The 14,397-nt window shown below is 40.8% G+C and overlaps 2 protein-coding genes across 4 annotated transcripts in view; one reads left to right on the top strand and one right to left on the bottom strand.

Moving 5' to 3' along the window:
• Window positions 1-14,397, top strand: part of CTNNA1 (catenin alpha 1) — a 322,514-nt gene that overhangs the window by 245,668 nt on the left and 62,449 nt on the right. The gene's annotated exons all lie outside the window — the stretch shown is intronic.
• On the bottom strand, window positions 7,570-9,484 carry LRRTM2 (leucine rich repeat transmembrane neuronal 2). The gene is made up of 2 exons (XM_004420128.3): window positions 9,481-9,484; window positions 7,570-9,134 (listed from the first exon to the last, which is right to left on the bottom strand). Exons 1-2 carry the CDS (start codon window positions 9,482-9,484, stop codon window positions 7,588-7,590), a joined length of 1,551 nt encoding a protein of 516 aa, XP_004420185.1. The 3' UTR covers window positions 7,570-7,587.

The following is a 14,397-nucleotide window of genomic DNA, read 5'->3' as shown; positions in this document are numbered from 1 at the left end:
TATGTGATGGAACACTATAGTTTGGGTCCCAGTGATGTGATAAGGAGGAAACATGAACTGTTCTTCCAAGTAGGTGCACATTCATTCTTGATGACTTTATAAGCTCTGGTCTTGGGTTACTAAAGTTTAGATCACCACAAAGCATGTAACATGCTTGTGTAGGCTCCTTACCCAAAGCTTTTTCAGGGGTTGATGTGAAGAACAAGTCTACTTGTTCCCTAAAACCTCCTTGGAGATACTGTCTGACATGTTTCCTTATTGTTCCTATAGCTGGCTCTATTTTATAAATAATTCACACTTTTGCACTTAAGTGTCTCTTCCCCCAAATCAGTGCGCTTCCTTGATCAGATGAAAGTTGTTGATTTTGTTCTTTGCCTTGGCCACCAGGAAGATTAAGGCCAAATTAGCGTATGCCAGAAATAACTATTTCATTGCTCTACTAGGGCTTTTTTGTGAGTTATCAAAACCCTTTAGGATCTGGTGAAACCTCTAGATTCACACACAATTTGTGTTTTAATTTCAAGACGGCCCCATGGCTTAGTGGTTAAGTGCGCGCGCTCCGCTGCTGGCGGCCTGGGTTCGGATCCCGGGTGTGCACTGACACACCGCTTCTCTGGCCGTGCTGAGGCCGCGTCCCACATACAGCAACTAGAAGGATGTGCAGCTATGACATACAACTATCTACTGGGGCTTTGGGGGAAAAATAAATAAATAAAAAAAAATAATTTCAAGAGGTCCTTGCATCCTATGAAGCATATCCTGAATCCTTAAAGTTAAGAATCTCTGCTTTTGATCTTTTTATATCCTTATTTCAGCCGTTCTGTGCATATGAATGTATTATGCTAAATTTCCTTGACTTTATAGAAGTAGATTATATGTAAATGATAAACACATTGTTTTCAGAGATTTTAGGTGCTGAGCAGTTGACTTCTATGTATTTGGCAGCTAGACCATGGGAAATGTTGTTTATTACAAGAGGACCTTTTTTGTTCTCAAGATGATGGACAGGTGGGCTAATATAAATGGCTGTAGAGTTTTTGTCTAATGATTTTCCAGAAAAAGCAACCTGGAGATTGTGTGTGTGGGTGTGTGTGTGTGCACTACACACACACACACAGTACATATAGTGTATATGTACAAATACCAGGGCCTAAAGATGGAGTTCTTGTGCACTGAACACAATTGTGAATGGATACTCAGTAAAGTTATAACATTTTTACATCTCTTGACTGTGGTTCTTTTTTTTTTTTTTTTTTTAAAGATTTTATTTATTTTATTTTTCCCCCCAAAGCCCCAGTGGATAGTTGTATGTCGTAGCTGCACATCCTTCTAGTTGCTGTATGTGGGACTCGGCCTCAGGATGAACGGAGAAGCGGTGCCTCGATGCGCACCCGGGATCCGAACCCGGGCCACCAGCATCGCAGCGCGCGCACTTAACCACCAAGCCACAGGGCCGGCCCTTCACTGTGGTTCTTGGTAAAGTCTCTTGATGAAAGTTCTAAAAAGGCTTTGGGAATTGTCTCTGGGGCTGCAGTTTCAAAATTCTGGTTCCCAAGTGAGAGAAGAGCCTTTTCTCTTTGGGTGATGGTGGAGCTATTGGCTCCTGCCTTCCGAGTTGTTCACAGACGCTCCTTCATGTTGGGTTTCTTGCGGGAGGTCCTGAGTTGGGGGCCATGGGTTGGGCTTTGCTCTTAAGCCTTCGTGTATAAAGGGATGGTATATTCAGTTTGTGGGCTTTGCAGGGTAGGATGCCTCGTTGTACTTCCCTTTGGAGATTTCTTGCTCTTTAACGTCCCCTTCAGATAGGAGTAGGGGATGCTCAACACCTGTCCCTTAAGAGTGTTGCCAAAACATTGGCTAATGAGGAGGAACTCATGCTAAGGAGAGATGTTTGGAATAGCTATGATTTTCACCTCTTTTTCCTTTTTCTCTTTGTAAAAGACAATTTGTAGTACATTTTGTCTCTCTAAGGGAGACTTGAGTACCCAGCTGGTTAGATATATTTAAAGAAAGAAAAAAATCTCTTTAAAGAGACCATGAAGAAATCTATTATAAATTTGAGTGGGAACCTGAGAATGCTGTGGCATACAGGCAAAACTAATTAAAATAACTGATAAAGAAATCAGATGTAGCTTTACATGGGATTTTCAAGATTAAAATGTACGAGAATTATGTTAATAAGCTCTGCTTTTAACTCCATAAAGTATAGGAATTTGTTCCTTTGTGCAGTTTGAAACCAACCATCACCTGTGCCCTCTATTGCATACTGGGTGAGTTTAACAGTAAAATGTTGTGGGTTTTTTGTGTTTTCCTGCCTCTGCCCTAGTTACTGCTGAGATTCCTGGTGTGAGAGCTCTCTTAGCCTCTCTGATTCCCTCATCCTTGGGTGTTGGGGAAAGAGGTAGCCTTGTTTCTTCCCACCTTTCTGGTCCTGCTACACTGCTCCAGGCAAGCAGTAAGTGCATCCTGGCAAATGTGGCAGACTCCTGGTAGTCAACTCCTTGAGGCCAGGGCAGATTCTGCCCCCAGTGCTGCACAGGCTTAGCATTCTGTCCTGAGGATGTTTATGCCAAGCAAGGAACACTAGTTAAAAATCTTCCCTTCCTTTCCCCCTATCCATACTTCCTGAGCTGGTATCTGGAGTAGAGTAGGTCATGTAGGGATCCTAGAGATTTCAGCATGGTCAGCACCTGTGGACCTCCCTCCCAGGAGTGGGGATCTACTCCAACAGACCTCTGAAGTAGAGGCCAAGTTGCTGTTTGCTGGGTATAGGAAAGTGAGTGCTTTTCTAAAGCTCCCCGGGCTGTGGCAGCTGTCCACTGTTGGGGAGGGTGAGAGACAGCGGCCAACCCTAGGCCGTGTGAGCCCCATGGACTCAGCAACTTTGTCCACTTGCTAAGGCTTATGACAGAGCAGCTTCCTATTGCATGATTGCTGTTTATTGGCATGGTAGCTTTTTAGCCAGCCCTCCACTTTACCTCTACTTTCTTTTTAGCCTAGTTTTGTCTGTCTCTTAATGAAGACAGGTGATGGTTAGCTGCCCCTTTTTTTTTAACTGGCACGTTTGGCATTGTAGAGAACATGGTACAAAACAACTGTTCCTTTAAGATTTCTTTTTTTTATTTATTTTTTATTTTTTATTTGTTTGTTTGTTTATTTATTTATTTATTTTTTCCCCCAAAGCCCCAGTAGATAGTTGTATGTCATGGTTGCACATCCTCCTAGTTGCTGTATGTGGGACACGGCCTCAGCATGGCCGGAGAAGCGGTGCGTCAGTGCGCGCCCGGGATCCGAACCCGGGCCGCCAGCAGCAGAGCGCACGCACTTAACCGCTAAGCCACGGGGCCGGCCCTCTTTAAGATTTCTATATCAGTCACAAATGGTTTTTCTAGTTTCACATGTCAAAATTGATAGGTTACCAAGGAAAAGCCAAAAAAAAAAAAAAAAAAAAGACATTCACTTTTTACAGTATACACAATTTTAATAACAAAACTTTCCCGTACACTGCACTTTGTTACCACCCCCCCCAGACCCCCAGTATAATAGTATTTTCTTCCCACCACCCCCAACCCGCTTGCCCACCTCCCACCCCCCAAAAAATGGCTCTTAAGGTGATTGACACAATGTGTTGGGACTGTACTTTTAGTTTCCAGTCTCAGTGTTGATAGGAAGATTCACCAAACATTCCATAGATCAGACTTCTTAAAAAATTACCAAGGAAGAATAGGTTAGTTGAAGGAGTAGCAGACATTTCCAGATGTTTGCATTAGCAGTATGAAAGCTTAAATAGTCATTTTCTATTTGTTTTGGCCTTAAATTATTCAAGTACTATGAGTTTGCCCTAGGTTAGGAACAGAAATATTTAAATATCTATACATAGCCTTATCGCCTTTATCCTTGTCTTTTTCTAGTTGAAGCACTGAAAAGCGTGTCCCAAAACAGACTTTTAAGACAGGTCTGTCACTATATTGCTCTGTTAGGAAAATGATCATGTAAATTAGCTTCTAAAAATATTCTTTAAAAATTTCATATTGATACCCACACTTTAGAGAAAGAACAGGGCATTTGAAGCTTTTTCTTCCTGACGGCTGTGTGTGGGTAGTATGCCTTAAGAAAACGACATGCCTGTTTTGAATTTTAGGATTCAAACCTAGTGCTATATAGGACTCATTTTTATTGGAAAGATAGAGTCTAGCTCTTGGTGACTAGCATTAGAATAAGCAGATGGATTTTAATAATTAGTGGAGTTGGGAAGTTCAATAAATTTCATTCATTGAGTTGGTACAGAAATTAACTTAGGCGCATTAAGAAATTACATGTGTTAGTGCAGAGTTTTGGCTTAAAAAATTAGTATCTTTGCTATTTGATGTTGGCAGTGGGTATTCTCTCAGTTGTGTGTAGATTTGCAAATTTATCAGCCCACTTGCGTTTCAGAAAGGTGATTAAAATCCCTGGCAGGCTACAGAAATGAATATAAATAGTTCGAAACTAGCTCTTGGTTTCTAGGTGGCTATAGTATCATAGCCTTCTTTAGCTTTCCTTTTTCCAGAGAGATTTAATTATTTTTCTGGTTCTTGATTAAATGGCCATTTTCCTCTAATCTTGAAAATGGGAAAAAAAAAAAGGGTGGTGGGGGGGGTGTTGAAGAGGCTAAAACTACTCTGAAAAACAAAAGCCCTACCGTTGTGTTACCAGGATCTGCAGTGTAGCTGTGATACTCTTCCACCCTAGCCAGTTGGTAAAGAGAGCACATATGGCTAACAGCCTCATCTTCACACTGTGCTGATACCGAAACACAAATAGACCAAAATTCAATAGAATCCTGCCTTCTATAGGCAACTGTAAAGGGAAGCTTGCACTTTACATGAGAAAGGAAAATGCTATTTGGCACTGTTACTCACTTTTCTCAGAAAGCATTAACAGAAAAATGGAGGGCAGAAAAATCAGTTATTTTTCAACTGGAGAGTATGCCTTGGTGGTCTTGGCTATGCTTTTACCCCAAATTACTAAATGACTTGCTTTTCCAATTTACTTTTCTATATATGTTAAGGATTTTACCAATTGATGGTCCATTTTACTAACTGTAATCTTTAGGATTAATGTGGGGATTCCCAGCCAGTATTTGTCAACCTTCAACTCACAGTTTCAATTAATTTTGGTTGTGGTTGAAATGATGGAAAATACCCCTCTGCTATCCTTCAGGGCTAGTGGAATCTTGTGTATGCAGGACACAGTAGTATTGTGACAAAACTGTACCCTGAAAAATAGCCGTGGTTACCCTGATAAATGGGTTGGTAAATTTTAGCTTGTGGAGCTCTCATTTGTAATGGGGGCTTCTGATCCATCCCTTCTGTAGGGATGCAGTGAGCTGCACTCTATGCTGTAAAATCAGTTTCTGTTCTTGCCCAGGCAGGCCCTGGGTTTGGTTTAACAACAGATCAAATGCTCACCGCTCAAGATCAGCTCAACTTGGCCAGGCTGAGACTGTGCCAAACTAATCCACCCCCCTTAAAAAATGTAAAGAGCACATTTTTACCATAATTTTTGATCCTGTCTGCTTTTTACTGAGACACATTTTCTTTCAAATGTAGGCAGACACCCCTTTCTTAGTATTAAAGAAGAAAAAATTACAATTAAATCTCATGGGTTAAACTGTAGTCTTAACATGTTTTCAATTCATTTCTGGGAAGAAAATATGCCTTGAATGAAGGATATCATGTTAATGGTCATGTTAAGGAAAAAGTAACTTTTTTATGGTAGTGGTTTTCTCTAAGGATTTATGCCTTTTTTCACATACAGTAAATGTCAGTTGTAAAAATGCTCTGTCTTCTAAAATCAAGTCAGTAATCTAGTTTCATGGTTTTTGCTATTACATACATGGAAGCTTGTTAATGGAAAAATTCTGTATGAATTGGTAACTTGCATCTAAATCCCAAATGTGTCACAGTTTCTCTGTAGAAATCATAGTTGAAGAAACAAAATACTTGTGGCTCTTTTCTGTGTGAAAAATGTAGCATCATTATCATTTGTTAATTATGGGATAGTTATTTTAATACTAGAGAACCTCCCCCACTCTCCTTTTCAGCTACAAGCCCCAGGGCCTTGCCCTGTTTGATGCCGATTATGTACAGTTACCCGTTTGCCTCACTCTTGGCTGCCTTTTAGCTTCAGCTAACCTGTTTCTGCCAGTCAGATTTCAAAATGCTGCCTTTTCCTTTCATCCCCTCACCTTCGCGCCACCTTCGAGTTATTACTGTGTGGCTGCACAGGCATGTAGAGTGTTCTACCACGAGAAGGTCTGCCTCGGTAATATGTTGTTCCCTTTACTTAGAAGGAACTGCTCTTATAGTGTGACTATGCATCTTTATTAAAAGGTCAAAATTTAGCATATAATATTTACTAAGTGATTTTTTTCATGGTTTAGTATACCTAACAAGAATCTGTTATGCCTGTTGCTAGCCATTATTTTTAATTTGGCTTTTTGAGCTTTGAAGATCAGGAAAAGGCAGAAGAAAGAGGTTTAAACCCCTTTGTCAAAGCATCTTTGATCATGACAGTAGAGAGAGAAAGAGTGGGGGGGGAGGAGAGAGAGTGTGTGTGTGTGTGTGTGGGTATGTGTGCGTGTTTGTGTGTGCTTTCAAACTAGAGGGAGCAGGTCATAGGATTGTTAAGTTGACTTAGTTTATCTCTTTTCTCTCCAAAATAATTTCTAAATCTTTTTTCACGTATAAATGTAAATGTAGGATTTAGTACACTAATTAGTGAAATGGTAATTTAATACTAGTTTAAAGTAATTGTCTAAATGCCACAAAAATCAGCGTGTCTATTATGAGTCAAACTAGAGATGGATGATAAGAAGTCAGTGTAATTATTTAGTATTGATTTCATTATGGTGAGACCTTTTCACAATCACTTGGATTCATTGTTTGAATATATTAGAGTCACTCAGCTTATTAGAATTACATAAAGGGTTCAGATTTCATGATGTGGATTTTGATAATATCTACTAACCCAGGCAAAAACTGTGGGAGAAGAGTGTTTAATATTTACCAGTCTTCAGCATACATGAAATTCTACTTCCCACACTGGCAGTAAATTGTAGATTTGAGTAAATACCAAATTATCATACAAGAGAACTTTGTTAAGTCTCCTTTTAAGCAGCAAGCCAGTTGTGGTACTTGGGATGGAGAGCAATGATCAAATAAGTATTGATCCATATCTTTTCCTGCTCAGTAGCTTCTTTTCAAACTGTTTTCAGTAGAAAAAAATAGCATATGGAGACCTTAGTGTAAATGTTTACACACGGTTAGTATATAATTACATACATGAAATGTCTTATTTTGAAGTAAGCATTTTTAGACTTTCCAACAAGAGTGCAAATTAATGTGAGCATTGCTTCATTTAACACTTAAAATATGGTTTCATTAAAAAAAATTAAAAATACTTCAACACTTCAAAAACTTAAGTCTCCACTTGGTTTGGAAAATTAGGCTTAATGTCACCATTGGTAAAAATTAGCTATGTATTTAGCCCCTACTATGTAAAATAGATTACTTATCTGATGTAATTTTTGATGATGAGTAGATATTATACTTCACATTCTTTGTATGGCAGCTGCTGACACTTGCACTGTCCATAACCATTAATGATGATGAAGGGTCCTTCATGGGTGGGTTCATATTCATTATATGGTCCTTGGTCTGACATGTTTGACATGTGGAGTCGTGTTTGGGATCGGAGCTGCCTGTGGTTCTGAATCATTGAGCACTGCCTAATTCTTCTCAAAGTGGGAGGGCAGCACTTCCTGGAGATGAACACTAGAAAAATAATAAAAAAGAAAGAAAACAATAAAGCCATTGTTCCTGTAATTACCCGCTGAGTGAAGATGGCATTGTCTGGTTCGGGAAAGTGTTCCTCAGTAGTAACTGCCATGCCTGCAGTTGTTGGGATTTCTTTGTCTCCCACATGGTAACTTGATGAGCTTATTCTTTTTGTGTATTCAGTGGTTGGATCTTTATAAGTTGTGGTCATGGCAGTGACAGTGGTTGATAAATTCCAGCAGAGCTGAAATCCATGGACTGCATCTAGTATATCCTCTCCTTGGGTGTGGTCAGGGCTGTGGCATAGGATGGAATGCTCCCACCGACCTTGGAAACTGCCCAGCCAGGAGGCCAAAGCACATATTTGAGGGCTGCATTCCCACAGATTGCCAGAGAGGCCAACGGTTGTGAGGGATCTCAGGGAGTTTAAGATCTTGGAATCAAGGCTGTTTAACTTGTTGTTATCCATGAGGAGTATTTTAAGATTAGGCATCGTTTCAAACACTGTCAGGTCGATGGCTTTGATTTCATTTCCAGTCAGGTCTAGCTTTTCTAAAGTGCCCCAAGTCCACTCCATCCCACATGTCAAGTTGCTGATTTTGTTCCATTGTAAGAAGAGCGAGTGCAGACTGCTTAGCCGTAGGAAATGAGCAAAATTAATCTTCGTCAGCTGGTTGTGCTCTAGGTGAAGCTCTCTCAGTTTGATTAATCCCGCAAATCCATTGCGAGCCAAACTTCGCAAACGGTTTGTGCTCAAATCCAGAAACTCCAGACTACGACAGTCCCAGAACAGGCGTACCGGGATAGTCCGCAGGGAGTTGGACCGTAAATGCAAGGTCTGCAGCTTCCGAAGGCCATAGAAGAGTTCTGGGTGCAGAGATGACAGCTGATTAAAAGACAGGTCCAAATTTTGCAGGTTAATCAGTTGGGTAAAGGTTGTGTTTGGCAAGTAAAATATTTTGTTGGAACTTAAGATTAATTCTTTAAGTTTATATAGTCCTTGAAAAGCGTCTTCTTTTACTGTTGAAATTTGATTGTGGTCTAAGTGGAGCCAGGTAAGTTGACTGAAGCTGGCAAATTGATCCCTTTCGAGCTCTGTGATGTGATTGTGCCTCAGGGACAGGCCCAGAGAGCCCTTGTCTGTGGCGTTTGGCACTGAGTGGAAGCCCTGAGAGTCGCAGTAGAAGAGCAGCTTCTCACAGCGGCATTTGGGTGGACACGCCATACCCAGGGCAGGCAGCATTTTTAAAACCATACTCATTGCATATATTGCTGCCAGCATAGGGGCCCCTAATGGCCACTTGAAATGTAAGCCTGCAGAATATAATTTAAGGAAAACAAGAAGATAGGATATTTTTCAGCAGAACGTATGGGCTATTAAAAAAAAAACCAACATAATGTTATGGCAAAGGATTTCACTGCATCTAACTTATTTTTCATTTACTGCAGAAAAACTAACCCTGTTAGTATGACTACAACAAAACAACCATTAAGAAAGAAGATAAAACATGTCCTGTCATCAGCAATATATGCTTTTACCTAAACCTCAAAATCCAAAAATGTAACAATGATTTCCTTCATAAAATGGGAATTCAGTGGCTTATTTTAAAAGCATGATTTCCTTGCTGACTGTACAAGACACATAAATGCACGGACTTACCCATTCTTCTGAGCACATTGGAGGCTGCATTCAGTCGTGGTTAGACTCAACGCAGTGAGTCTGTAAAAGGCTCTAACATGCAGGAGCCTTTGACCAGTTTTCTGTGTCCTAGGCTTTCTGAGTAAAATTGAATCCACCAGGGTGAGTGGTTTTTTTCCTTAGGAGATTCCTCTCGAAAGCATTGATTTCATTTTCTCTGACCACTCTGATCCCCCAAATCAGTTTTGAATATAAGTTATTAATTTCATCCTCCTCTGACTGCTCAGCTGGTTAATCAAAGCTTCACCCTCTCCTTTCTGCAGCCGTTAGTTCTCTCCGTCTTAACTTGTTGATGGCAGATGGGCGGCTTGTTGCAGAGAAGAGCTCCTGGAGCAGCATGAGTGCATTTACTGAAAAGCTTTTCCGAGAAACGGCACAAGAATGGATTTGCTTATGTGCTGCGACCACACAGAACTGTATATAGGCTGACGTCACCGGATGACGTGTCTTTTGTTTGGGTTTTCCAGAAGCTTTAATGTTATAAAGCACCGTGCTTTCTAACAGTATCGGGGTCGTTGTAAGACCCCCTGATTACAATAAAGCGAGAAAGAAGGACTCCTGACTTAAAAACATGGTATTCCTTCAGTGTAGGAAGCAGCAGTGAGGTTGTAATAAAGGCTGCATTCAAGAAGACCCGTCTGAACAGTGAGTTGGGTTAGCAGAGTGATGATTTTTAATGCTTGGGAGAGCCAGTGTTAGACTGCCGATTCTGCATAGAGAGATCATCTAAATGGGCAGGAGCCTGCACGATTTATGAAGTGCTGATCTAACGCCAGCCTATGCAAGGTAGTGCCTGCTGCTCTGGTAGTTTGGAAAGCTGCTCAATCACCTTGTTGTCATGCTTGGTTAAAATAAAAGTATGACTACAATTTGCTTTAGATGTGTTGGTAAACTTGCTAAGTGGGCTTGGCTTCTTTGTCATTAAGAGCTTAACATCATAGACCAAGAATAAAGGGCAAAAAAAATAAAACTTGCAAAACAAAGCCTTTGGTTATTTTGCTCTTTGAGAATTTCAGGGGAACTCTAAAAAGATTTGTCCTTTTTCCTCTTTTGTAACAATATCTTATCACGATTCTGATTAAAAAATAATGCTGATTTGATCTTTGAATGTCTTACTAGAAGAAAAGGGTAGGTTGATACAGTCATTTAATACTGCATGCCCTAAGTGTTAACAGTGGAACAGAAATGATTTAGGAGAAGTGATGCAGCATGACTGGATTCTGACATGATCTCTTGTATTTACCTCAGAATCTCACCTGCTCCTTCCACTGAAAGCCTCAGCTGATGCTAGGTTTGGGGCGTTGTGGCTCTCAACTAATAGAACATTTGCACATGTAATAGCTCCTACTGGCACACTTAAGAACTGACTTTGAGTCTCATACTAACGGTTGTTGGAATCTCTCTAGTGAATACAAAAGGTCACTCATACTTTGAAATAGGTTTTTTCTTTGGCTGTTTTTACTTGACCTAACTCTATCTTCTCCCTGTTGAATAGTGTCATCACTTTTTAGAACTTTGGTTATGAACTTACAGCTTCATGTTTATTGTTCTATAAACGTGAAAGATATTTCTAGCATGAGTCAGGGTCCTTTTCAGGCCTGACAAAGGTAAGGCCTTTTATACATCTTACCTTATTGATTTGGCATTCCATGTCAAGTTCTCCCATACTGTTGGCTCTTACTCTTAGTGGGTCTTGTCTCAGACCTGAAGGCAGAAATCTCAAAACTACCCATGATGTCTGTGAAACCAGAACATCATTGACTTTTTGGCTTCCAGGGGCTTCATCCCACTGGGTAAGTCTAAGAAGTCATTGTCCTAAGAGGTATAGTTTCTGTGTTGGAGTGTGGTACTGGAGTGAGGACTGGAAGACTCCAGGGTCCCCTCCTCAGGACCCTGTGTAAAGGTGCTGTGGAAATGGCAGCAGCTACAGGTGTATAGTTTGACCCCTAGAAGCAGACCCCAAGATGGGATTAGAAGTATAAGAATTTTATTGGGGAAAATGCCTGGGAAGTATCAAGGGAGAGAAAAGACAGCAGAAATACTCTGAGGGCCAGTAGAGTCTTCAGACCACAGGGCAGGTCTGATAGCTTTGAAAGGAGAGAGGAAAGAAAGATTCAACAGGTAGAGTCTTGGGCTGCAATGTGGTTCTAAGACAGCTTCCCCCGGCCAAAAAGAAGTCCCCAAGCCGGAGTTGCCCATGGAGTGGAGCCCCACATTCTCAGGAATGAGCCTGCACTAGTACTCCCACTGTTTTCCTGCTTGCTGGTTAAGGAAGGGGGAGGGAAAGGTCCTGTTTTAGACCTCAAGGATGTCACTGCCCAGTGACCTTGATCTTTTCCATTATCTATCTGTATGTAGGCGAGAAGTTCTTAACATGGGTCTATAGACTAGCTTGTAGAATTTTTGTTGCTTGTGCATTTTTCTGTGGATAAGGTTTAATCAGATTCTTACAGGGTCTGTGACCCTAGTTTCAGAGTTACTGTTCTGCAGGAACTTGCTCCCAAAACTTCCAAGGAGAGAAGTCTGATGGGGTGGTCTCTCTTAGTTTTTTTAAAGGGAAAGAAGCCCTTGGGATGCTGTAAATACCCTTATTGAATGAATACAGCCACCCACTGTTGAAAAAAACTTTTGCCAGGCAGGAAGAGCTCGATTAAATTCTTCCCTAAGTAACCACTTTAGCTCCAGGTGGAAAAAAGCATTAGAGTTAATTGGATTAGAGCACCCACGATTAGAAATGAGTTGTATGTGAAAATTTAGAAGGAAAATCATCTCCTTTCCTTTAGATGCTTGGTTCCTTTCTGCTCTCTAGTCTGCCTGGCCTACCTCTTTATATATTAGCAAATGGAAAATGCTTAAATTATGTTATCCCGGTACTATTATAACAGATTTGTGGGCAAGGAAAATTGCCCAGAGAAGCACCAATGCAATCAAGAGTAATTATTTTTTGATGCGTCTGGAGAAGTGGGCAGTAATGCCTGCTGTATCACAGTATCCAGAGAACACAGTTCCTTCTAGGTTACCAACTATCTTGCTCACTTGCCCTCCTTTGGTTTCAAAAGGTTCAAACTGTGGAACCAAAGAAGACATGGTATTTGTCTTAAAGTTGGTGGAGTACACAGTTCCCGTTGTTGGAATTTTTTTGATCTTTCTCTTTCTTTATGTAAAAAGCCTAAAAAGAAACCCGTGTTCTTTCTGAATTACACTTTTTCTTGGTTTCATTTTAGAGCAACTTTATTCTGCATACATAAGCCTTTGACTTAATTAAAGTGGCAGTACAACCCCTGGAAGGTACCCTCCAAATCATCTGTTTGAATTTTCACTGCTTTAGTTGTTCGTGACAAGGCAAAGGAGAAGTAAAATCTAACCCATCTCTCCTCTCTGTAAATGGTTTTAAGCAAATTAAGTCAGTCAAGCAGCAGGGCTTAGGTGCTGTAGTTATCTGTGTTCCTCTACACGAAAGTTTGCTTTTAATATGTATTGCTGATTAGGGAGAATAATTTCTCCACTTGAAGAAGCAGATGTACAGATATATACATGAAATTTTCTATTCTTGTGAGGTAGAGAGGGAGCTTGATTCTGCTTTATGCTAAAAAGTCAAATGTTTCTTTAATCATGTCCAACTCCAAAAATTGTAACACGCCAGCAACAGAGTTGTTGCACAGAGGTGCTCTGGAGAAGTATGTGAAGATAAAGCTTATTGCTGCCAGTCTTGATCGCTACTTGGAGGATCTCCTTGTGTTTATCAAAAAGTGATAGCAGTTTTTAGGGTGGAGGTCCTAGATTTTGTGGGTCTGAGTATGTCCCCTGCTAAGAACCTTTTAGGGTTCTTAGTTGGCAGCCACCTATTTGGGCCTATGTTGTTGTATCAAGGCCTATATTGGGGGGGGGCCGGCCCCGTGGTGTAGTGGTTAAGTGCGCACGCTCTGCTGCTGGCGGCCTGGGTTCGGATCCTGGGTGCACACCGACGCACCACTTGTCAGGCTATGCTGTGGCGGTGTCCCACATAAAGTGGAGGAAGGTGGGCACGGATGTTAGCTCAGGGCCAGTCTTAGTCTTCCTCAGCAAAAAGAGGGGGATTGGCATGGATGTTAGCTCAGGGCTGATCTTCCTCACAAAAAAAAAAAAAAAAAGAAGAAAGAAAATAAAAGATCTATATTAGAGTAGGTGAGTTTTACTGGCCAAGAAGTAGGGAGGAGGGAAAGAGGATGAAAGATTATGGTAAATCCTAGAGTTGTTCATGCTTTCAAACATGCCTGTATTTGGAGGCAAAGATGTGACTGTTCTTTTAAATTTTTGAAATGGTATTAAATAAAAAAGGAAAAACCACTGGGATTTGGCCTAAATATTAGCTTGTTATCTTCCCAAGAAACAGAACCTATCTGACAGAGGCAGATAGAATATGTAAGGATTGATGCCTTTACCAATCTGTCATGTTCGAGATGGGCTAAAGAGTAGTTGTCCCAGGTAGAGCAGGGGATCTGAGAGCATTCAGAATTCTAGGCTCTTAGAGTTTTGGTGCAGTCACAGGGAACCACTGTTGAGTGTAAATAAGTATCTGTGTTGCTGGGAATCTTTCCTTTCAAAAGCCTTTTAAAAAGTAGACTGTCCACATTAGGCCTCTAAAATCCCCATTTTTGGCTGAATCCTTGTCCCCATCCCTGCCCTTCGTTGATTTTGATTTTTAAAAGTCCTTTTGTTCTCTTGTTAGTAATAGTAAACATGACTGAGAAAGCAGTAGGAAGGAGTGATGGTTACACTAGTGATGGTGAGCTCTGTTTCTTTTGACGCTGCGACTTATAAAGGTTGGGATTTCTTCTGGTTTTGGAATCATGTACTTTTTGGCAGTTGTTGCTGTTGGGGGATTGCAGGGCTAGGATC

Source organism: Ceratotherium simum, chromosome 4 (genome assembly GCF_057802395.1).
Source record: "Ceratotherium simum simum isolate JZ-2026a chromosome 4, ASM5780239v1, whole genome shotgun sequence".
NCBI lineage: Eukaryota > Metazoa > Chordata > Mammalia > Perissodactyla > Rhinocerotidae > Ceratotherium > Ceratotherium simum.
This window is presented reverse-complemented; position numbering and strand designations above follow the sequence as displayed.